Source organism: Zootoca vivipara, chromosome 2 (assembly GCF_963506605.1).
Source record: "Zootoca vivipara chromosome 2, rZooViv1.1, whole genome shotgun sequence".
Taxonomy (NCBI): Eukaryota; Metazoa; Chordata; class Lepidosauria; order Squamata; family Lacertidae; genus Zootoca; species Zootoca vivipara.
In genome coordinates, this window is record NC_083277.1 from 18,312,353 (window position 1) to 18,337,024 (window position 24,672).

The 24,672-nt window shown below is 46.6% G+C and overlaps 3 protein-coding genes across 3 annotated transcripts in view; 2 read left to right on the forward strand and 1 right to left on the reverse strand.

The window, feature by feature from the left end:
* Positions 1 to 9,223, forward strand: part of LOC118080922 (antigen-presenting glycoprotein CD1d-like) — a 22,700-nt gene extending 13,477 nt beyond the window's left edge. The window contains exons 5-7 of the mRNA XM_035106954.2: positions 1,890 to 2,171; positions 6,217 to 6,325; positions 7,972 to 9,223. Coding sequence (XP_034962845.2) covers positions 1,890 to 2,171; positions 6,217 to 6,325; positions 7,972 to 8,020 — 440 coding nt within the window. The 3' untranslated portion in view covers positions 8,021 to 9,223. The remainder of the gene's footprint in view (positions 1 to 1,889; positions 2,172 to 6,216; positions 6,326 to 7,971) is intronic.
* A 950-nt stretch (positions 9,224 to 10,173) lies between these two features.
* The window catches only part of LOC118080918 (zinc finger protein 345-like), a 32,287-nt gene continuing 17,788 nt past the window's right edge, over positions 10,174 to 24,672 (reverse strand). Inside the window, exons 8-9 of the mRNA XM_035106947.2 lie at positions 11,146 to 11,195; positions 10,174 to 11,061 (exon numbers count right to left, since the gene is read on the reverse strand). Of these exons, the coding sequence (XP_034962838.2) occupies positions 10,494 to 11,061; positions 11,146 to 11,195 (618 nt within the window). The 3' untranslated portion in view covers positions 10,174 to 10,493. The remainder of the gene's footprint in view (positions 11,062 to 11,145; positions 11,196 to 24,672) is intronic.
* Positions 16,069 to 23,557, forward strand: LOC118080921 (zinc finger protein 501). The gene is made up of 2 exons (XM_035106953.2): positions 16,069 to 16,305; positions 20,360 to 23,557. Exons 1-2 carry the CDS (start codon positions 16,113 to 16,115, stop codon positions 21,535 to 21,537), a joined length of 1,371 nt encoding a protein of 456 aa, XP_034962844.2. The 5' UTR covers positions 16,069 to 16,112; the 3' UTR covers positions 21,538 to 23,557.

Below are 24,672 nucleotides of genomic sequence, written 5' to 3' on the forward strand. Positions count from 1 at the left end.
GGGCTAAGAATCCACTTTCAAGGGGGTGGTTTTGAGCTAGAACTCCTGCAATCTGCTCACACATATTTGATCTGAATTACACTTTGGCCCTTAGATCACGTCACAGCAGAAGAATGTGTCAGAAGGGGGATTTGAACCCACGTCACCATTCAGAGACCAGAACACCCAGGAGGTGGGAAGGAATCATCAACCTTGGGTCTGGTGCCTTAGACCACTCGACCATCCTGACGGGCAGGGCCGCGGGTGGCACTGTGGTCTAAATCACTGAGCCTCTTGGGCTTGCCGATCAGGTCGGTGTTTTGAATCCCTGCAACGGGGTGAGCTCCCGTTGCTCCGTCCCAGCTCCTGCCAATCTAGCAGTTTGAAAGCACGCCAAAAAGTGCAAGTAGATAAATAGGTACCACTCTGGCAAGAAGGGAAACGGCGTTTCCGTGCACTCTGGTTTCCGTCACGGTGTTCTGTTGTGCCAGAAGCGGCTTAGTCATGCTGGTCACATGACCCGGAAAGCTGTCTGCGGACAAACACCAGAACCCTCGGCCTGCAAGCGAGATGAGCGCCGCAACCCCATAGTCGCCTTTGACTGGCCTTAACCATCCAGGGGTCCTTTACCTTACCTTTTACCTTTCCAGCAGAAGCTAGAACAGGGTTACTTCAGTTACCTTGATGAGGTCCTAAAACAAGTGCGGGGAAACCTGTGGCGCTCCAGATGTTCCTGAACTACATCTCCCACCACCACTTGCCATTGTTACGCTAGCCGGGGCTGATGGGAATCGTAGTCCAGCAAAACAGGCCCCAAGGTTCCCCACTCCTCTTCTGAAGCCTCTAAGCTAATAGTCGGAACTAGTTCTGTGAAAGAACAATCCCTGCACTATTTGCTATGCTCTGCCTCTACAGTCCGAGGCAGTCATGCTCTGACTTTGAAGGCCAGTTGCTGGAAGCCACGGGCCATGCAGGTGGAAAGCACTCTTGTGCTCAAATCCTGTTTGTGGGTTGCCCCACAGGCATCTAGTTGGCCGCTGTGAGAACAGAATACAGTGGTACCTCGACATCCGAATGACTCGACTTCCGAAGTCAGCAAACCCGGAAGTCTTGTCACCGCGCATGCGCAGAAGCACAAAATCGTGCTTCGCGCATGCGCAGAACAGGCGCTTCGACAACCGAAGACCTCGACTTACGAAGAGCGCCGCGGAACGGATCGTCTTCGTAAGTCGAGGTACCACTGTATAGGGCTAATCCAGCAGACTGTTCTTGTTTGGAGAAACAGGAAGAGAGATGAATAGAATAGAATAGAATAGAATAGAATAGAATAGAATAGAATAGAATAGAATAGAATAATAATGCACTGGCCAAGTACCAACATACTTGGAATTTTGCTTCGGCTACATTGCAATGTAAACCCATAACTGGCCTCCCCTTCTGCTACACAATTACGAAATTAACAGTTTGATGGCACAATGGAAAAAACTATTCCTGTACCTAGTCGTTTTTGTGTATAGAGACCTGTAGCGACGTTCAGATGGAAGTAAATCAAACATGATGACCGGGATGCAAAGGATCTGCGACTGCCACCTTACCTGTTGTTGACCACACACACACACCAGTTTGATTTAATAGGTATTAAATGTTTTGCAAATCCCACCTCAAAGCACCCCCAAATGTAACGACACATAGAAAGCATAACCTCCTACACAGCTGAGTCTACTTGCGACTTTTCTGTACACAAGAAGACAGGGAGCAGACTGCAGGCAGCAATCTCAAACGGGTGCCGCACACGCAGTGCTTGTGCAAATCATCTCAGATTCTGGGAGGCTCGGGCCAGAGCAGAGCATGGCGTGGCATGGTTTTCTAAGCATATGTAACTTGCGTTCTGAACTGTTCTGCCCTCTCAGTGTTGCCAGTCATTGGGGTCTTCACCCACAAGACCCCGCCAGCCCCCGACTCTCTGCTGCTGGTTTGCCGAGTCATCGGATTCTACCCACAACCCATCAACGTCTCCTGGTTGCAGGATGAGAAGGAGCTGCCCAGCTCAGACTTCAACTCCACTGAGATACTGCCTAACCACGATCTGACTTACCAGATCAGGAGTACTCTGGTTATTAAGTCAGAGGATCAGCACAGTTACGCTTGCAGGGTGCAACACAGCAGCCTGGGGGTGAAAATCATCCCTTGGGGTAGGTACTTTGGTTACAGAAAAATATTGCACATCTCTGTTAGGAAGAGGGTGGTACGCATTTGCTACTGATTTATTTTTGAATGCCAAGGGATGGCAGCGATACACACACACACCGCTGGCCTTTATTCTGCTAAAATTGTTTCTGGGGTTAGCTGGAAACTCACCACAAATGAGAAGTTATTTTAAAAGAAAAAGAAAAAGTTCCTTTCTTGCTTACTGAGCCAACTCGTTTCCTGAGCCAGTCGGCAAAGATTTCAGTACAGTGGGACCTCGACTTACGAGCTCCTCGACATCCAACGTTTTCGACTTACGAGCGGAAAAAGTGGCCGCGCGCTTACAATTTTCTCGACATCCGAATGGAAATCCATTCGCGGCTAGATGCGGAAACCGCTTTTCCTATGGGAAACTCGACTTACGAAGTTTTCGACCTACGAGTGTGCATTTGGAACGGATTAAAATCGTAAGTCGAGGTCCCACTGTATCTAGTTACATCCACTCAAGCCTTTCAGTGGGCAGACAATTGCAGAACACCTCTGGTGGCTTTTTGTTGACTCTTGAACCTCACCAGGACAATTATGAAATATGAAGCGCTATTTCTGCTGTTTGGTTATATAACATGATTGGTTACTGCATGCATTTCATAGATATACTTAGCTCTCCCCAGCAACAACTTTAACCAATCAAAGCGAAGGTTTCACCACAATCTTGGGATTTGCGGTTGGAGAGAGGATTAGTACATCCATATCATTTATTTACATATTTTAGTTTACGCAATGCATGCACCGCTTGAGTGTAAACAAAAAACAAAAAACCCCACCTCTCAAAGTGGTTTGCAAAAGAACAAAAACAATTATTACTGTTGTTATTATTATATTTACTTACACCTCACCTTTTCCCCAAACCAGGATGCAAGGCAGCTTACACAAATTAAAACAGGACAGATAAAATGCAGAAAGCTAAAAACATAGAAAAGGTCATCATTAAAGGTTAATTAAATTCTAAAATATTTAAAGCAATGTGAAAAACTGATTTATTAAAACACAAATAATAAAAACAGTGCAGCACTATTTAAAGTCCTTCCCTTAAATATCTCTTAAATCCCAAAGTTCTGTTGGAACAGGAAAATCTTTTTCCAAATTATTTTGATTAATAATTTTCCAAATTATTACAAATCCAACCAAATTACTTAAATTTAGTACAGTTTATTGAAATCAGGTTTCCCGCTCCTGTTGCAAACATATGTCGGTCATTTCCTCCTATAGCTGCGTCATTTATTTAGTGTCCAGTTTTCATCTTTCATACGCAGTTACATTATCATTCCAGCTGAACACTTTCCCCTCCTTACAAGCAGCGCCTCTGTTACATCTTATAAGTATAAAATCCATTTCATGTGTGTAGTCCTTCAGATGTGGTGTGCTGGGAGAATTAATAATTCCCTTCCATTGTTCAGTTCTTTGCAGTGTTTACCTGGATGGGACAAGTTCCCATTCCATTCCTTCCAATGTTCACCACCTAGAGTACGAGCTGCAGCCATAAATAACTCACACAATATATGTCCAGTCTCCACCATTAAAATTCCACTCTGGAGTTCTTCCTCTGCACACAGTTAAAAACAAAATCTTTTCTCAAATTTGGCCTCTTGCCGGATCTCTTTGGCAGCCGTTCATTCTTCTTGTTCTTCATTGCTCCATCACACTCCTGGTCCGATCCAAAAACAATTTTAAATAAAGTCCATTCAGCCTCAGTCGAGGGGGGAGGGCATAATTACCTTGTTAGATTCCTTGTTGAGCATAAATCGAAAGCCTCCTCACTCTTTTCCACGGTGACAGACAGAATAACATAGCAACAGCTACACACATCTCTCTCATTTTGCAGGGGAGGACAAGAAGAAAGGAGAGAATTTGAAAACCATATGAAAGCAGAAAGCACCTTGTCCTCCCCCTTCCTTTCTCAGCTGTTGTGAGGATTCTCAAGCTTAAAAGCAAACAAATCATTCAAATACAGTGGTGCCTTGGTTCTCAAACTTAATCCATTTCGAAAGTCTGTTCCAAAATCAAAGCTTTCCAAAAACCAAGGCATTCTTTCCTGTAGAAAGTAATGCAAAACGGATTAATCCGTTCCAGATTTTTAAAAACAACCTCTAAAACATCAATTTAACATGAATTTTACTATCTAATGAGACTATTGATCCACAAAATGAAAGCAATAATCAATGTACTATACTATAAAACAAACAAGACTGTATTGTAGATGATAAAAATAAAAATTTTAAAAAAATTCTTACCATCACTAATGATAGTCATTGTTTGGATGGGGGGCTTTTATCCATTTCCGCAGTCACACAATCAATCAATCAATCAGTAGCTGAACTGGGATCCACACAGTCACAAATCAAATTAACTGAAAAAGCCTCAAAACAAAAAATGCTAACTAAATAGCAAAAACAAAAGCACCAAAATATAAGCTCCAAATATCGCCTCATAACACTGCAATTGGAAACGGAAGGCTTGAATTACAATGGGTGTGTGTGTGCAAATTAGCAGTGCAACAGGAAACATGGGGACACAAATTAGCAGCGCAATAGGAAACACAGGGGGGTGCTAATTAGCAGCGCAACTGGAAACACGGAAACGGAAGGCTTGAATTGCAATTGGGGGGGGCGCAAATTAGCAGCGCAATGGGAAACACGGAAACGGAAGGCTTGAATTACAATGGGGGGATGCAAATCAGCAGCGCAATAGGAAACACGGGGGACTCAAAACGGAGCACGTTTGGCTTCCAAAACAAAGTTCGAAAACCAGAATACCTACTTCCGGTTTTGCAGCATTAGGTTCCAAGTTGTTTGTGAACTGAGCTGTTCCAAAACCGAGGTACCATTGTACCTTCAAAGAACCAAGCCCAGTCCTTTCGGCAGCTGATTGATTGCAGCCCATTGGCATACAGTATGTTGGTCCAAGAGCACCTCTTGATTAACACCAATATTCCAGATTAAGGAGGAACCAAGCACAAATCATGCCGGAGACAGAGGCTCGTCCATGGCAGGGACACACTCCCAGGTCGTGGCTTTCAAGTTGGCAGACACAGGCTTGAGAGACACAGTGGGATGCAGTGAGCTCCCCAGACCCCACTGGGGAGCATTGCCAGGAAGTTTGCTCTCATAAATCCTGGCTTTCCCCTGCCTGAACCTCCTCGCTGCCCACAGAGGGCAGCGGGGGGCGGCCATCATTGACGTGATGCAAGCCGGAGATCTGGAACAAGAAAGTCTTAACCTGCTGGTGGAAGGATAGCAAAGAGGCAGGTCGTGTAGCTTCTCTGGGAGGGAGTTGCAAACTCTGGGGGCTGCTACCGAGAAGGCCCTCTCCCATGTCCACCCCACCAAATGTGGTTGGCGGGACTTAGGAGAAGGGTCTCCCCCAGAGATTGCAGAAGCTAAGCAAGTTCATATGGGAGAATATGGTCTTTCAGCTCTGGTTCAACAGTCTGGCTGCAGCTCGATGGACCAGTTGGAAGTTTCTGGGCACTTTTCAAGGGACAGTAATCCAGACAGGGTGTAACTAAGCAGAGGTCAAAGCTACATCCATCAGACCTGTGCCAACGATGGCATCCCGAGTGGTTTCCTCAGCAAACCCTGACCCCTCAAAACAGCCTTGCTGAACAGCTCCTCACACTGACACTCTGAAGGCAGGGGGAAAGTATTTTTGTTTGTTGCCCTCACTGCCACAGAGTAGGTATTCAAGTATACTCTAGACTAGGCACCCCCAAACTGCGGCCCTCCAGATGTTTTGGCCTACAACTCCCATGATCCCTAGCTAACAGGACCAGTGGTTGGGGAAGATGGGAATCGTAGTCCAAAACATCTGGAGGGCCGAAGTCTGGGGATGCCTGCTCTAGACTGTGTTCAGTTGGACTCAGCCTGGTTGTAGGGTGGAGACATCCAAGTGACTTCTTGTGGCTCTCCTCTCTCTCTCTCTCTCTCTCTCTCTCTCTCTCTCTCTCTCTCTAATCCTGTCACCTCACCTTTCCTTTTCTTGTCTGTTCTCCAGAAGGCAGCGGAAACAAGGCTGCGCTAATAGGGATTCCCGTTGTTGCTTTGTTAATAGCTGTAGCCACAGTTGTGGCAGGTGTACTAATTTGCCGGCAGAAGAGACGTAGGTAAGTTTTCCTCTATTCCCTTTTCAAATGTTTGCGATTTACAAAGAGCGGGACCCAAGTGGGGGCCATCGCTAGCTCTGTGGCTTTCGGGAGAGATTCCCAGAGTTTCCTTTGCATTTTGCCTGTTGCATTTATTTATTTATTTATTTATTCATTTCATTTATTTATTCATTTCATTTATACCCGCACCTTTTCCTCCAAGGAGCCAAAGGTGGCATACATGGTTCTTCCCCCTCCTCCTTTAATCCCCACAACAACCCTGTGAGGTAGGTTAGGCTGAGAGGCAGCGGCTGTGGCCAAGAGTCACCCAGCAGCGAGCTTGATGGCTGAGTGGGGATTTGAACCCGGCTCTCCTAAGTCCCTAGACACAGTCTTAACCGCTGTAACGGTTTGGGTCAAAAACTAGTGTGCTGGTATTGGTATTTGCAGGTAGGGGGGCAGAGAAAGAATGACACCCCCACCCCCAAGATGTAGCTCAGCCTGCTGCATGGATGAAAGAGCAGCCAAACTCAGAGAGCAATCTGAAAGTTACACCATTATTTGTTTGTTTGTTTGTTTGTTTGTTTGTTTGTTTGAATTTATATACCCAGGATCAAAAATGGGGGGGGTTGCAAGAGAGGGGAAGAGAGGGAAGGAAGTGGGGAGGGAGGGAAGAGAGGGGAGGGAGGGAGGGATGAGAGAGAGAGAAGGAAGGAAGGAAAGAAAGAAAGAAAAGGAAAGGGGTGAGAGAGAGAGAAGGGAGGGAGAGAGAGAGAGAAAGGAAGGAAGAAAGAAAGAGGGGGGAAGGAAGGAAGGAGGGCCTTCTCGGTGGTGGCGCCTGCCCTGTGGAACGCCCTCCCATCAGATGTCAAAGAGAAAAACAGCTACCAGATTTTTAGAAGACATCTGAAGGCAGCCCTGTTTAGGGAGGCTTTTAATGTTTAATTGTTTTATTTCATTTTTCTGTTGTAAGCCGCCCAGAGTGGCTGGGTATAAATAATAAACTATTATTATTATTATTATTATTATTATTATTATTATTATTAGGAAGGAGCTCCCGTCCGCCCCCCCCAGCTCAGGCTGCTTCTCCCCCCCCCCGTTCCTGTCGCTGGCTGCAGCCACGGAGGGGGCGGAAACAGCCCAATTTCCATAACCCGCAGCGACTTTTCCCCTTCAGTTTTCGGGGGGGGGGAGTGTGGGTTATGGTCCGTAAAATACGGTAATTTTTGTTGCTTCTGGGGGGGGGCAGCTGCCCCCTGCCCCTCACTGGGTACGCCCATGTACCGCCCTGGACCCGGAGGTCCCAGGGCAGTTCACAGAAAAGATCACAATATATAACATCAAAATAAGAACGATAACCCAATAACACTCCCCATGAACAGACTGTATGCTGCAGAACATTTCCCAGAATCCTCTGCAACATGCAATGGTCCTTTGACAGAGCAGTCAATGTGGAAAGTTATCTTACGGCAGGAAAGACTTAACAGCAGCAGCATCCTTGGCATACAGAGGTCAGCGGAGTGCAAAAGTGCCTGGGCAGAGAGTGTTTTATCAGATACACGTGGCCAAAATCCTATCCATGTGGATAGGGCCTGCCATGATGTCAGGATAACAGCCCAGTGCTTCTTTTCAGGAACAAGCCACTTAATTTTCTGTTCTCGTTCCAGGAGCTATGAAGGCATCCATCCGCTCAGCAGAAGGAACCCCACCAGTTAGAAGCTGAGCCAGGGCCGGCTCTACGGCCAGGCTGGGTGGCCTGCCCGCCGGCCGCTCCGCCACGCAGCAAGCCCGCGTGCCCACCTGTTGCACAGCAGCGCCCTCAGCGACTGCGCTGAGCCCGTCTCGCCCGTCGCGCTGGAAAACGGGGCGGCGGGGGGATCCGTCGCACCAGGGCGCCAAAGGTGCTTAAGACGGCCCTGAGCTGAGCAAAAAAGAAAACCTCGCAGAACAGCACGGTTGCTGTCACTATCTCCTGCAGCATACAAATGCTTCAGCTATACAGGTGGCATACTCTGGAGAAAGGCTGCTTGGGGCCTTGGAGGGATGTTGGCAGTGATTGGCCTCTAACTCCCAGCAACTCCAACCAGTACAGAGGGCACCAGGTTGGCGAAGCCTGGCATACGGCAGCATCGTGTCTCCAGCACAATTAGTCTTCCTGTAACGGCGAAATTATAACTTAAGGTTATGTGATTGCATCAAAGCAATATATAAATGCTTTAAAATAAGTTGATGAATTTCTGCTCAATGGGAGCTGCCAACGTTTCGTGACAGGGTCGCTTTAAGACTTTTTTCTTCGCCCAGGAATTTGATGGGGTTTTTTATTCAACCAAGCAGAGGTGTCATGCTAGTATTGCTCTGGGTTGCAGAGTCCTGCCTCTCGCCCCATGGTGGAATATAATGTTGTATGTAGAAGTGTGCATGCACACGAAAGCTCATACCAAAATAAAAACTTAGTTGGTCTTTAAGGTGCTACTGAAGGATTTTTTTTATTTTTTAAAAACTTGATTGTGAACCACTTAGACTGCCTTATGTCAAGGAGCTAACAAGTTAATTAGTAGTAATACTAATACAGTATGTATTTTCTATGAACTAATTAGCCCATGAGAGCTTGCGCCCCCATAGATTTTACAAGTAAGAATTTATCTTATGGCATTTTGCTGTTTTGCTGTGGCAGATGCAGTTTCCAGAGGGTCATTTTGCAATTTTTGCAAAAGCTTATGCTTCCGACAAATTTACACTTGACACTGTGGACAATTTAAATGTATTTTTTAAATAATACTTTTTATTACAATTTCTGTTTTACAATTTCAAATAAACGTATTACAAACTTTGAAATATCCAGCGACTTCCCTTCTTCTCTTTCCATGGTTCATTTTACATATCACACATCCCTGCATATGTTACTATTACAATAACTATTCAAATCAAAATTTCCACTTTTACATCCATCAAAAATTATTTATTGTGTTGAATTTATCTTAATGCTGCCAACGTTTTCAGCTGTACACAGTTATTTTCCATATATTCAATATTTCCAATATATTTCCATATATTTCCAATCTTCTTTATGTTCTTCTTGCTCTCTTATTCTATATGTTAAATCTGCAAGTTGTCCATATTCTGTCAACTTACCGGTAAGTTGCCCTCACTCACTTTCCATTTTTGGGCTAACAAAACATGGGCCGCAGCTGTCGCGTACATGAATAACTTTTCCTGGCACCTGGGAATTTCAGTCTGGTTTATCCCCAGCAAAAAGGACTCTGGGGTTTTTTTTGGGGGGGGGAGTGATTTTGTTGTTGTAGGATTGTCTTTTGTATGTCTTTGTTATTCTTTTCTTTATAAAATTAATAAAAGTTATTATATATATATGTATAAAATCTGTTTGAAGTACTATGGTGTTGGATGCCCTAAATGTTTCTAGGCAGTTTTAAAAATATTTTTATTTTAAATTGTACTGTTTTAACATTTGATGTTTGCCATGCTGGGATCCCTAAGGAGGAAGGGCAGGGCACAACGTTTAATAAATAAATAAAGCTCATTTTTAAAAGGTTTTTTTTAAATAAAAAAGGAGTTGGCATTCTATTCACACCATGCATTTTAAGTACTATGATACCATTTTACACTGTCATGGGTTCCCCCAAAGAATTCTGGGAGCTGTAGTCTGAACACCCTTATTTCCCTCACAGAACTGCAGTTCTCACAGTGGTTTAACAATCACTTCCTTAATCGGGAGGAAAGGGAAGGTTGTATTTTTTAAAAAAGAAAAAGTGGAAAGATATGGAAGGAAGGAAGGAAGGAAGGAAGGAAGGAAGGAAGGAAGGAAGGAAGGAAGGAAGGAAGGAAGGAAGGTTTTCTTTCCTTCTTCCTTCCTTCCTTCCTTTCTAGGAGTGAAAGTTATCACCTATCACTGCACATTTTCTTATGCCAAGCTATGATATTTATGACTCAATGATTTGCCAGTCATAATTCTACAATTCTCAGAAGGATTTAACAGTCAATCCCTCTTCCCAGGGAATTATGGGAATTGTAGGTTTATGAGGGGAATGGACACCCCTTAGCAACTCTCAGCACCCTTAACAAACTACAGTTTCTCAAGATTCTTTGCAGGAAGCCATGGCTGTTTTTAAAGTGGTATGATACTGCTTTAAACGTACAGTGCAGATGGCACCTTTTGTCGCAGAACAGTCGCCTATGGTGTTTTCTTACGAGAGTGAAGTTTCTGATGAGCGATGAGGGGTGATTTTTGGCTGAAGCTTCTGCCGCAGTCGGGACAAACATACGGTTTCTCTCCTGTGTGGGTCCTAATATGCTGCGTAAGAATTGAGCTCACCCTAAAGCTCCGTTCACAGTTGGGGCATTGATAAGGTTTTTCTCCTGTGTGGATTCTCTGGTGTTTACTAAGGGTGGAAAGGATAGTAAAGCCTTTCCCACAATCGGGGCACTGGAAGGGCCTCTCTCCTGTGTGAATTCTCCGGTGCACATTGAGATGGGAGCTCCGGTTGAAGCTTTTCCCGCATTCCGCGCACAAAAAGGGCTTCTCAGAGGTGTGGACTCGCTGGTGTTCAATAAGGCTCGAACTCACAGTGAAACTTTTCCCACAGTCGGGGCATTCGTAAGGTTTCTCTCCCGTGTGGCTTCTCTGATGCGTCACAAAGTTTGAGCTCTGACTGAAGCTTTTCCCGCACTCGCCACAGATGTAAGGTTTCTCCCCGGTGTGAACCCGGTGGTGCTTAACGAGGTCTGCTTTGTAACTGAAACTCTTCTCGCACTCGGGGCATTTATAGGGCTTTTCTTCCATGTGGATTTTTCTGTGCCTGCTCAGAGTTGAGCTGGCACCGTACCTTTTCCCACATTCGGGGCACTTGTAAGGCTTTTCCCCAGTGTGGATTCTCTGGTGGGTGCTAAAGTTCTTGCTGTGAGCAAAACATTTCCCACACTCCAGGCATTTGTACAGTTCGCCTGTTGCGTGGGCTTGATGTTCGAAAGGATCTGAGCGGCCCAGGAAGCTTTCCCCAAAATTGGGGCATTTAAATAATTTCTCTCCCATGTGATGCCGCAGGCGAGTTTATTCTCCAGTGTGTCTCCTTAGCACCAAAAACTGAGAAGAGTTGCTGCTTTGCAGGTTTCTCGATAAGGGACAAAACTGAAGCTTCAGGCTGAACGGTTTATCCAAAGTCAAAATATTTAGAAGCTGACTTTGCTGTATGGCGGATAATTAAATCGTGTTCGGACCAGCAATATTCCGTAGCCAGATCTGTCCGTTTACTTAGCTGGAGTTACCCTCTTTCAAGCCCTTCACTTTTATTCTTCCGCACAGGATATGTATGACGTACCAGATGCCAAAAGAAGATAAATAAAAGGTCCATCACTTTCTCCTCTTCATTCTGGCAAGACACAGAGAATTCAATAAACCAGGCTTCCTCAACCTCGGCCCTCCAGATGTTTTGAGGCTACAATTCCCATCATCCTTGACCACTGGCCCTGTTAGCTAGGGACCATGGGAGTTGTAGGCCAAAAACGTCTGGAGGGCCTGCAGTAAACAAACCATTCCCTGCAAAGATACTGGAGGAAACCCAGTTTTCAGTCATTTAAATGGGAGAGGAAATTGTGTGTTACCTCCCTTCACATGGTGAAGAGGACGGTGGGCATTGTGCATTTAGCTCCACCCCCAAAGTCCTGTAGCCCCTCCCACCCACAGGTATCAGGGCATAACTTCTGGTGCAGAGCGCCTTCTCTATGACTGGAAGCTCCCTGCTCAATTTAGAACCTCAACCACCCAGATTTCTAAATCGCAGCAGGAATTTCCATGCAGAGGTTTTGCCCCAACATGACAAAGGTTGGGAAATCCTCACGAGGTCGGAGACAGGATGCTAATGCATAGGCCTGCATCCCCTTCCTTTCACATGCCCTTAATACCCATATCCTACAGGCTTCCCCAACCTGGTGCCCTCCATATGTTTTGGACTACAACTCACACCAGGCCCAACCAGCACAACCAATGATCATGGCTGATCTGAGTTTCCCCAAAGTGGCTGAGGAAACCCAGCCTGATGGGCGGGGTATAAATAATAAAACTATTATTATTATTATGAATTGTCCAAAATATTTGGAGGCCACCAGGTTTGGGGCTGTAGCTAGTGATGCATTCCTACGCATGTTTACTCAGAAATAAGCCCCACTGAGCTCAATGGGTCTGGCTCCTAGATAAGTCTATATAGGATTGCAGCTTAATGTATATTCTTCCAGTTTAACCCCCTGCTTTTATTTCCCTTCCCTTCTTCCTTTTGTGGAATTTCAAATTGTCCAGGCACCACTCCTCTAGAATTTGTAAAGCATCATGCTCATGGATGGTCTTATTGTGGGGTAACTAGTCTCATATAACCAACATGTTTAAGTCGACTTGAAGTCGACATGAAGGGGTTAAGACCATAGAGTAAGCTGTCCTGCCAGGCTCAGCCTAGGTCGCTCCCCCTCACTTTGGGAGGAAGGTAATCAAGCCCTATTGTACAGTCTACCTGGGAAGCTCATCCTGTGCTGGTTGCTCCAGCTCAGACTGCATGGCTTCAACAGTTCCTACACCAATAACGTAGGAACTTTCACCACTAACTTTCAAAACTAAGGAAGTTTTACTACCGATACCTGTGCAACTTTTTTGGAATGCTGTATGGAAAAGCACATGAATCTGGCTTTGTGAGAGTTTGCAAGTAAACCATTTTTAACTTACCAAATGTGTGGTGTTTTTCTATGCGAGGGGAAGAGGGGGACTTTGGAAGGTCTCAGCAAACTTTTTCAGCAGGGGGCCGGTCCACTGTCCCTCAGACCTTGTGGGGGGCCGGACTATATTTTGAAAAAAAATATGAATGAATTCCTATGCCCCACAAATAACCCAGAGATGCATTTTAAATAAAAGCACACATTCTACTCATGTAAAAAACACCAGACAGGCCCCACAAATAACCCAGAGGTGCATTTTAAATAACACATTCTACTCATGTAAAAACATGCTGATTCCTGGACCGTCCACGGGCCGGATTTAGAACGTGATTGGGCCGCATCTGGCCCCCGGGTCTTAGTTTGGGGCCCCTGGTAGCAGCATATATTTCCACACTTTGCTGCAATTTTTGTGATTTTCAATCTCTACTGGGGTTCTCTCACCAAAGAGAACTAACCCCAAACTTGGATCTTGGCATCCAATAATCATCCTTTATTTATTTATTTCCCTTGAACCAATCTATTATAGTGTTTCCCAGACTTTCTCCCCTACGGACCACTTGGATATTGCTGAAGGTCTTGGTGGCCCATTTAAGGATTTTTTTTCTGCCTTTTGCACTACATACAATATCATTTTTAACTGTCTTTTAATTGCTGCTTTTATTTCTTGAAGTTTATAAGTTGCTTTGTGGAGGGAGGGCATGCATTTTAAACACAAATAATTTTAATATATATCTGAAAGGCTACAGGTCGCCTAACCTTGCCACAGCTTCGTGGAAAAGACTCTGCTCCGAATCTTTGCAAGCACTCAATTCTTTACTTCCTGATTTTACTTCCTTGCTTCTCTAAAACACCTGTTGTCCTTTGGGAAAATGCAGTTCATAATACAGCATTCTCTGCAGGCTGAGAACTGCAGGTAGGGCAGTTGGAGATGGCCATTTGCCCCCTTACCTTCTTATTCCCACTCTGATCCCAAAGACAAACAGCAGAAGCAGCAGCGCATTTATTCTCCTGGGAAAGAAGCCTCACCTTGGCTAGTCTGGCAAGGGACCTCCGCCTCTCCAGTGCCTGGGAAACCGGAAACTTGCAAGGAAGAAGATGAGCAAATTCCTTGATCCGGAAGCGCAAAAGACCCTTCACTTTGCTCTCTCCCTCCCCTTATTTCCCAGCAAGTCAATCCGCTCTCATATAGAGCCCTCTGCTGGCTACGGCCGGCCAAGTGTATTGGAAGCAGTGGATGGGCGCGATCAGGGAAATTGTAGAGTTGAAAGGGACCCCCAAGAGTCATCTAGTCCAGCCCCCTGCAATGCAGGAATTGGTGGGCCGTTTTTATGACTACAACTCCCAACGAACATGGTGATGGGAAACAGCGTCCAGCAGGTTCTCCACCCCTAGTATAAACACCAATACATTTTAGGGAAGTTTTTAATGTTTGGTGTTTTATCGCTTTATTATTATTATTATTATTATTATTATTATTATTATTATTATTATGTTGGAAAACCCAGCCAGATGGGCGGGGTATAAATAATAAATTGTAATTATATTATTATTATTATTATTACTACTACTACACTTAAAACACATTTAAAACATAGCTCCTCCCCAAGAATCCTGGGAACTGTAGTTTATCCCTCACAGAGCATAAAGCTGCTGAATACACACTTGCATGGGACTGAATAAGCATATGATCTGCCTGTAAAAAAAATAAAAATTAGCTGTGCTATTTCATAAGAGTCATAGGATCGTAGCGTTGGAAGGGACCTCCAAGGAAGGAAGGAACAGAGTGTGTGCGTATCCTCGCGATAGGCTGGGGGAAATATTTTCTTACACTGATAATTCGTTTTTCTTCCAAAAAAAGTCTCTCATCTAGGTGCTGATCGGAAGCAGACCTGTCTGAGCAAAATGATGATCTCATGCGCCTCCAAAGCAGAGTGACATCAATAACTGGCTCTTTCTCAGCCACTACACAGTTTTTCTCTCATTATTATTTTCTTTTTTAAAAAAACACAACCACAATTTCTAGGTTTGGCACCCCCCCCCCCCATTTCCACTACTGAACAGCTTGAAACACCTGACTACCCACCCCAGCCTCCTTAGACGGGCTACCTACCCACCCCTTACTCCACGTGCGCGCCCCCCACCCCCGCTCCCATCGGCGGAATCGGCACTGCTACCGGTGCCTTTGCAAGACGCGGTCGACCGTCTTTGGAACTCCCTGCCTCTTGATCTCAAGTAGGCGCTTCCCCTGTGCGCTTTTCGGCGCCTGCTGATTAAAACACCCTTGTTTAGACAAGCGTCCCCGCCCCCCGCAGATACATACCGTAGAAAGATGAGGTCATTTTGATCCGTTTTAGTGGTCTAACCTTCTGCGTCTGCTTCTTGAGAACGAAGTACATCTACACTTCATGCGCGCATGCATGCACAGGTCACGAACCTTGATAAGATGTCGTCTTAAATCCCGAAAGAACCTCAGTCAAAACACAACACCATATTCTACTCTTGCAGATGTGTGTGACTTGAACTACTGCGGAGGCAGTTGACGACTTCCTGTATGCATTGCCCTTAAATTACTGTCTTTCTTTTTTTAATGGGTAACTTTCTCTCTTCTGTAAACCGGTTTTTGTACAATCAAGCGGTGTATAAATTTTATGAAATAAATAAAAAAAATTGAAAAATAAAGCACTGCTGTAATTTTTCCTCGATTTAATCTTTTAGTAAAACCGTTTTAAGGGGTATTTTTAAAAAACCTATAAAGGGGTGGGTACAACTTTTAAGAAACGAACAAGCAAGCGAGCCAACAGTACTTGGGTTGCGAGGCGGTCTCCATAGGATGCTTTTGTGTTGGAGATCACGCGAAGGCTGCCCCCTTCTTCTTCCTATGCCGCAATGCTGCAAGAGAAATCTCTGCATCCCACGAATCTCAATGCAACAGCTCGACCTTCTTCCCCTCTATCTTTCTCCCCAGCTGTGGGATAGACTCCCTCTCCCCGCCCTCCCTAACTTTAGACGCCACGAGCGACACCTCGCGCAGGCAGCGTCCAGCAGAGGGCTCCTCCTCCGCTTACTGTATTTCCGAAGGAAGCGGCGGGCGGCGATGGTGGAGGAGGCGGTGGCGAGAGAAATACGGTGTCCATCGGGGCCCTTCCCTTCTCCTGCCCACCCCGCCTCTGATCCCATAAGATCGACGGGAACTAGACCCCTGCTGGGGAGGGATCTTGGGGACGCCAAGCTGCCGCAAGCAAAACAAGGGCCCGGATCCCGCGTTGCAAAGCCCGAGCCCGACCGAGGTGAGATGCAGCAAGCAGCCCTGGGCCGCGGCGGCCATTAGCTCCTCCAGTGCAGCACGTCGAGTCTCTTTGCAAGGCCGGAGGGTGGGGAGATGGGGGGGGGCGGCCCGAAGCAGGGCTGGGGGCGAGGAAGCCGATCTGCGCCCAAGCGGTTCGGTTGGGAGAAAAGCAGAACGACGGGTGAATGGAAAGGTTTTTTAGGACCTGCTCGAGGGGTAGATCCACCAACGAAGCAGGCGATTTAGATCCCCGCGATCTCTCTGCGCGTGCGAAAATATAGGGGGGGGGGATTCTCACGATCGGGACAAGCAGCCTCATCCAGCCTCGTGCTTCGAGGAGATCGGGGTGGCTTATATTGAAATTGCCACGTTTTATTTTTCAGAACAGCCCTGGAAGGTAGGGCGGGCTGAGATATACCATATGACCGCCACAGGCTTTGAGGAAGTGCGGAAAAGTTGGTCATAGTCTTCTCCCCCAGTTCCTAGTTAGCAGGATTTGGAGAACAGCGCCGAGCAGAGCTCCAGGCCCGCTCAGTTTATGCGTGCTGGCAGTGCCACCCTGTTAACTATGCCATTGTAATGCCACCCACAGGGCACCACCAGCCGGTATAGATTGCTTAACTGGGATTGGGGAGTGTGGGGCAGCTCCAGGTCTCTTTAATCATGCACCCACTGGTGCCAGTATTGGGGTGAGACATTGGTTCCCAGAAAACACCCAAAGTTTCTAGTATTTTCCAGAAGCTGTTTTACTTGCTGGCTTGTTATCACAGCTTCAAGGTCATCTGGATTGGACAGAGATACTGTTTAGTCCAGGGGTCAGCAAACTTTTTCAGCAGGGGGCCAGTCCACTGTCCCTCAGACCTTGTGGGGGGGCCGGACTATAAAATGCACCTAACCCAGAGGTGCATTTTAAATTAAATGACACATTCTACTCATGTAAAAACATGCTGATTCCTGGATCGTCCACGGGCTGGATTTAGAAGGCGATTGGGCCGCATCCGGCCCCCGGGCCTTAGTTGGGGGACCCCTGGTTTAGTCTGAACGCAAACCTTGAACTGAAAGGGTGTAGGCCTAAAACAGTGATGGCGAACCTATGACACGCGTGTCAGCACTGACACGCATAGCCATTTTCGGTGACACGCGGCCCTCCCTTTTTTCCTTTTTTTAAAAGGGGAAACAATTATACATTTTTGTTATTTAAACTACAAATATCGTGAAATTATGGGGGTTTTTTTCTCGAAGTGACACACCACCCGAGTTATGCTCGGGTTTTTTGGCGAAGCTCAAAAGGTTGCCCATCACTGGCCTAAAACCTTTAAGCGTGCCTCTCGTATTCTTGCATAGTACTGTAATCACTAAGCTTAAAATCAACAGCAAAAGAGTTCTGTCTGTACCCTGTTTCTCATATTTTAAGACATACCCATAAAATAAGCCATAGCAGGATTTTTTAAGCATTCAAGGAATATAAGCCATACCCCGAAAATAAGACATAGTGATAGGCGCAGCAGCAATGCCGGCCGCGGCAGGAGGAGGAGGAGGAAAAAAATAAGACATCCCTTGAAAATAAGCCACAGTGTGTTTTTTTGAGGAAAAAATAAATATAAGACGTGTCTTATAATATGAGAAACACGGTACTGGATTGTGTTGCTGTGATTTATTGCCGTGCTGACACCTGGAATTTCCTACCCGCATCAAGGCTGCGTATTTTTACACTGCCGGACCTGAAAGGAGTTTCTTGCTGTGAAATCTCCCAACAGGCCTTGGAAAAAATGCAACACAGGTGGTTTGCCTCAAGCACAAACCGTGACAGGTTGTGGGTGGCGTCCCATAACCCCAACAGGTTGCTGGGTAACCTGTAATAGACCCAACAGCCAGTGCTGCCCCCAACTTAGAATCATAGATGGAATCATAAAGGTAAAGGTAAAGGGACCCCTGACCATTAGGTCCAGTCGTGACCGACTCTGGGGTTGCAGCGCTCATCTCGCGTTATTGGCCGAGGGAGCCAGCGTACAGCTTCCAGGTCATGTGGCCAGCATGACAAAGCCGCTTCTGGCGAACCGGAGCAGCGCACGGAAACGCCGTTTACCTTCCGCTGTAGCGGTTCCTATTTATCTACTTGCATTTTTTTTGATGTGATTTCGAACTGCTAGGTTGGCAGGAGCTGGGACCAAGCAACGGGAGCTCACCCCGTCACAGGGATTCGAACCGCCGACCTTCTGATCAGCAAGCCCTAGGCTCAGTGGTTTAGACCACAGCGCCACCTGGGTCATAGTATTGTGGAATGGGAAGGGACCCAAGGGTCATCTAGTCCAACCCCCCCTGCAATGCAGGAATCTCAGCTAAAGTATCCGTGGCAGATGGCCATCCAACCTCTGCTTAAAAACCTCCAAGGAAGGAGAGTCCACCTCTCGTGGGAGTCCATTCCACTGCCAAACAACTCTTAACTATCAGAAAGTACTTCTGGATATTTAGTCTTGCAACTTGAAGCCATTCGTTCGAGTCCTGCCCTCCAGAGTACAGTAGGAGAAAACGAGCTTACTCCCTCTTTCATGTGACAGCCCTTGAGATATTGGAAGATGGCTATCGTATCTCCTCTTTTCCAGTTTAACATACCCAATTCCCTCTTAAGGCTTGGTTTCCAGACCCTTGATCATCTTTGGTCGCCCTCCTCTGCGCACCTTCCAGCTTGCTAACATCCTTCCTGAAATTGTAGCACCCAGAACTGGACACAGTGTTCCAAGTGTGGTCTGACCAAGGCAGAATAGAGAAGTACTATGGCTCCCCTTCATCTGGACACTAGACTTCTGTTGTCGCAGCCTAGAATAGCATTAGCTTTTACTTTTTTTGGCTGCTGCATCTCACTGTTGACTTATGTTAAGCTTGTGGTTACTAAGAGCCCTAGATCTTGGCCACCCTCCTATGCACGCATTCCAGGTTGTCAACATGTTTCTTAAATTGTGGCATGTCGGGGACAGGACTGGCATTATCAATAGGGTGGGTACCAACCATGGTGTTCACTCCAGCAGCAGTGAGTGAGTCCTACTGGGACCCCGAAGGGAGAGAGAAAGAAGGAAGTAGCATAGCCACAGAAAGCAAAACAAGAGGCAAACTCTCAGAACAGTACTGGAAAAAGGAATCATTTTATCACATAAATCATTTTATCACTTTATATCGATTGATTGGTTGAATTTATATATACCACCCTATACACGGAGGTCTCAGGGAGGTTCACAGAAAAGACCACGGTGTATAAAATCAAAATAAGGACAATAACCCAATACTGTAACACCCCCTCCAAAAAAAGAGCCACATTTTAAAAGGGTATAAGGATGTCCAGCAGGTCGACCAAAGGCCTGGTTAAAAAGGAATGTTTTTGCCTGGCACTTAAAGGTGCATAATGAAGGCGCCAGGCGAACTTCCCCGGGGAGAGGATTCCACAGACGGGGAGCCACTGCAGAGAAGGCCCCGTTCTCATCTTGCCACCCTCAGGACCTCTCGAGGAGGAGGCACATGAAGAAGGGCCTCAGAAGATGATCTCAGGGTCCGGGTAGGTTCATATGGAAAGAGGTGGTCCTTGAGGTATTGCAGTCCTAAGTATGCTGCTTATATGCCCAGATGGCTTCAGTATATACCAGGCATCCCCAAACTGCGGCCCTCCAGATGTTTTGGCCTACAACTCCCATGATCCCTAGCTAACAGGACCAGTGGTCGGGGAAGATGGGAATTGTAGTCCAAAACATCTGGAGGGCCAAAGTTGGGGGGTGCCTGGTATATACGTTCAATCTCTTCTGCATTCTTTGCTCTTCCACATCTTAAGGTCAGACCCAAAGAGCAGCTTAAATCTTTTTGATCGATAAACAATGCACCAAAGGCTGGGAAAATGGGAAGAAAGGCTTGTGAACATCAATAAGGGGATTGTACAAATCATTGAATGGTAGAGATGGGGAGGTATCCCCACAGAACATCTCTAGTCTAATTCCCTGCAATATGAAACGACTTTTGGAGTTCTCAGCGCGGAATAATGTCTCATCTCTGTTTTCTCTCTCTCTTTTCAGCTGTTGAAGAAATGTTGACCCAGCACAGAGAGGAGAAAACCAACCAGGAAAGTGTCTTGGAAGAGGGCAGCGCTAGGAGCCCTCCTCACTTGAAGGCCTTTCTGGAAATGGGTGAAACTGGGATGCCGGAAGAGCAAGTTCTCAAAAAGAAGCATGTGTGTCCCGATTGTGGGAAGAACTTTTGCCGCCGTTCAGACCTTGTCCGGCACCAGAAACTCCATACGGGAGACCGACCGTTTATCTGTTCTAAGTGTGGGAAAGGCTTTGTTCAGAGTACCCACCTCATCGCGCACCAGAAAAGCCACGCGCGAGAGAAGCCCTTTTTGTGTCCTCACTGCGGAAGAAGCTTCAACCAAATCCTGAACTTCAACAGACACCAGAGGACTCACTCTAAGGAACCGCCTTTCCAGTGCTGCGACTGCGGGAAGACCTTCAGCCGCAGCTCAAACCTTATTATGCACCAGAGGGCGCACACAGGGGAGAGGCCCTATAAATGCTTCGACTGCGGAAATAGCTTCAGCAGGAGCTCGACTCTCGTTACCCATCAGAGAATCCACACTGGCGAGAAACCCTATAAATGCCAGGACTGCTGGAAAAGCTTTGGCAGACGCTCGACCCTCGTGATGCACCGGAGAATCCACACCGGGGAGAAGCCTTACCAATGTCCCGACTGCCCGGAAAGCTTTAGTGTTAAGTCGGGTCTTCTAAGTCATCAGAGAATCCACATGACCGAGAAACCCTACCTTTGCCTGGAGTGCGGCAAAAACTTCTGCCGGAGCGCAGACCTCATTATCCACCAGAGGATCCACACGGGGGAAAAACCCTACAAGTGCAACGACTGCGGCAAGAAATTCAATACAAACTCGCACCTCGTCACCCACCTGAGGATTCACACAGGTGAAAAGCCATATAAGTGCCCCGAGTGCGGGAAAGGCTTCTCTTACAGCTCGGTACTCGTGGGCCACCAGCGCCTTCACACAGGAGAGAAGCCGTACGCGTGTCTCGAGTGCGGGAAAACCTTTCGTAACAATTCACACCTTATCACGCACCAGAGGGTGCACACCGGAGAGAAGCCTTACGAATGCGCCGAGTGTGGGAGGAGTTTCAGTGTCAGTTCAAACCTTAGGAAGCACCGGAAACTCCACGAAAGGGAGGCACCTTTTAAAGATTCTGAGTAGCAGTCCTAGCTGATGAAGTCCCAGTTAGACGCTAGCAAAGCTTGTAAACGGAAATTGATGCACGGTGAGAAAAACATCAGGAAAATCTTTTTGCAACGCAGAATAGACAACATGGAGCATAGAGTAGCAAAGGAACGCAGACCAAGTCTACTGTTAGAAAGATCTGGTTCTGGGAAATTCTGACGATTCTGTTTCTCTAACGGGTGGGCTAGGATGAGGAATCTTCCGTATTCTGTCTTCACCGAAGAAACTCACGCTTTGTCTCAAAAGGAGTTAGCGTGAATAAAGTAGATTTGTACATGCTTCCTTGGTGACGCCTGTGTTTCTGATATCCTGCTTCTTCAAAATATAGCGGCAGCAGAGAGCAACACAGAAAGGGCATGATGAGCAAGGGGATGGATGTCGGGGGCTGCTGGGCGGTGAGACAGGCGAATAGCACACAGATCATTTAAATAGCTAACACAGGCATCCCCAAACTGCGGCCCTCCAGATGTTTTGGCCTACAACTCCCATGATCCCTAGCTAACTGGACCAGTGGTCAGGGAAGATGGGAATTGTAAATCCTTTTAAAGCCTATCTTCAAATCCTTTTAAAGCCTATGAAGCATTGGGCATGCCTCAACAACCCTTTCCCCTGCAGAAGCAGAGTCTAAACATGTCTAACTGAACCAAGAATATTTGCTGTGAGCCACCCAGAGTGGCTGGGGAAACCCAGCCAGATCAGTGAGGTATAAATATTATTATTATTATTATTATTAGTAGTAGTAGTAGTAGTACTTCCCTTATCCACTCACTGCTGCACCTTCTCCAGTCCCCCCAGCCCCAGTCAATATGTAGACTGTACGCTACTTGGGGCAGGGACCTGTCCTTATCCCCCCCATCTTCTGCCAAACATCATAAACCAGGCACCCCCAAACTGCAGCCCTCCAGATGTTTTGGCCAACAACTCCCATGATCCCTAGCTAACAGGACCAGTGGTCGGGGAAGATAGGAATTGTAGTCCAAAACATCTGGGGGGCCAAAGTTTGGGGATGCCTGAGCTAACGTCGCAAAAGTCAGTGGGATTCCAGCGCCGCAGCCTAGTCATCAGCTGAACAAAACCTTGTGCACAACCAATAACGGGCAGATGGGACAGAGCACCACAGAGATGGGATGGGGAGCCTTAGACCTTGGGGGCTGAATCCAGCCTTCTAGGCCTCTTATCTGACCCGTGGGACTTTCCCTAGCCCCACCCACCACTGACCCTGCTCCACCCTCTCCTTGAGCGTTTTTGCCTGGCTTGACTTTGTCCTCAAACTCCGATGATGCCGGGAGGGGGGCTCAAGTGCGTCCAGAAACTTGCCTACCGTACATTCATTGCTCCGCCTCCTTTTGCCCCTGGCTCCTCCCACCACTGGCACTTGGCCCTCAGAAGGGACCGTGGCCCTGGGCCTGTAAAAGGTTCCCCACCCCTGAGATAAGAGGGTAGAATATCATCTGGCTCTGGGAGGGAGAGCACAGATTCTCTATTTGCATGGATTCTGTTCTTTGACAGGTCGATGTTTTATGTTTTTAATGCTTTGTTGGGAGCTGCCCAGAGTGATTGGGGCATCCCAGTCAGATGGGTGGCATATTATTATTATTATTATTAATAATAATAACAACAACAACAATCAATAATCACACACACACACCTGTGTGTTCAGTTTTCTGTAGTGCATCTCACTCAGTGCTACAATTATACTGTCATGACAGCAGATCCAAGTATCGAGAGGGGTGCAACGTGAATTTGGGGGGGCGGGCAGAGGTGAGTTTTGTTGGATTTCTTAGAGAGAACCTGCTGGTTTATTTTAACACTCTCATCCTACCTAAATCATAGGTGGGCAAACTTAAGGCCCAGGGGCCAGCCTGGCCCAATCGCCTTCTCAATCCAGCCCACGGATGGTCCGGGAATCAGTGTGTTTCTACATGAGTAGAATGTGTCCTTTTATTTAAAATACATCTCTGGGTTATTTGTGGGGCATAGGAATTTGTTCCACCCCCCCCCCCAAAAATATAGTCCGCCCCCCCCACAAGGTCTGAGGGACAGTGGACCGGCCCCCTGCTGAAAAAGTTTGCTGACCCCTGTTCTAAACCTATGACCTTTGAAGCGAATGCTTTTCATGTTTGTGATAGGGTTAATTTTCAAGGATGCATGTTAAGCCTTATTTTGAATTTGGTGTCAGCTGTGCTAGTACAGCTGGAAATTGGAAGGCCGTGCTTCCAGAGATTTTAAAAAATGCCACCGCACAAGGAGACACTGGGTTTTACGAAGCTGCTTTTTACCAAGTCAGTCCATTGGTCCATCTAGCTTAGTATTGCCCACACTGACTGGCAGCAAACAGGTTTCTCTCACACCCATACCTGGAGATGCCCGGGATTCAACCTAGCACCTTCTGCATGCAAAGCAGATGCTCTCCCCCTGAGCTATAAGGCCGTTCCCCTTAGTCATTGCATCTGTTGATATACCATCGTGGTTAAGGGCATCAGCGATGAAGTCCCCCAGTCCAGTCTTTCTTCCGCCATTAACTCAAGAGCTTTAACCAAACCATTGCTGTATTCTCTGTCTCACTCTTCCTTTCCATCTGCAATATGGGGAGGGGGTGACAACTCTCTTTACCAGGATGCCTGTGAAACACTTTAGATATTCAAAATGTGCAAATGACCTGCCACAGACCCACAGTTCCTTTTTCAAGAAGGTTTATCAAGAAGTGTTTCTCCCCAAACTATCCATTGCACGCCTTCAGTTCCAGCACATTTAGATCGAAAGACCCTCATGTTTCAGAGCTGTTTGTGGATGTATCTGCAAAACTGGTTATTGCAGCGTTCCGAATTCCATTTTTCAAATGCTCAGGGAAACCTCCATGTCCAGAGGAACTCTGTTTGAATGCCACATGCTGGGGAAGCACAATGGCAGCAGAGAGCAGTTGTCAATCACACCCTGATTGTGGATTTCTGGACACATCTGGCTGGCTACTGTTGGAGGCTGGGTTAAATGGGAGTATCAGTCTGATCCAACATGGGTCGTCTTCTATATTTGACCTGGGTACCACAAAATCAGCAACAGCTTTCCTATCCTCTGACATAACTTCCAATTGCTACGGTTTTCTGAGGAAGC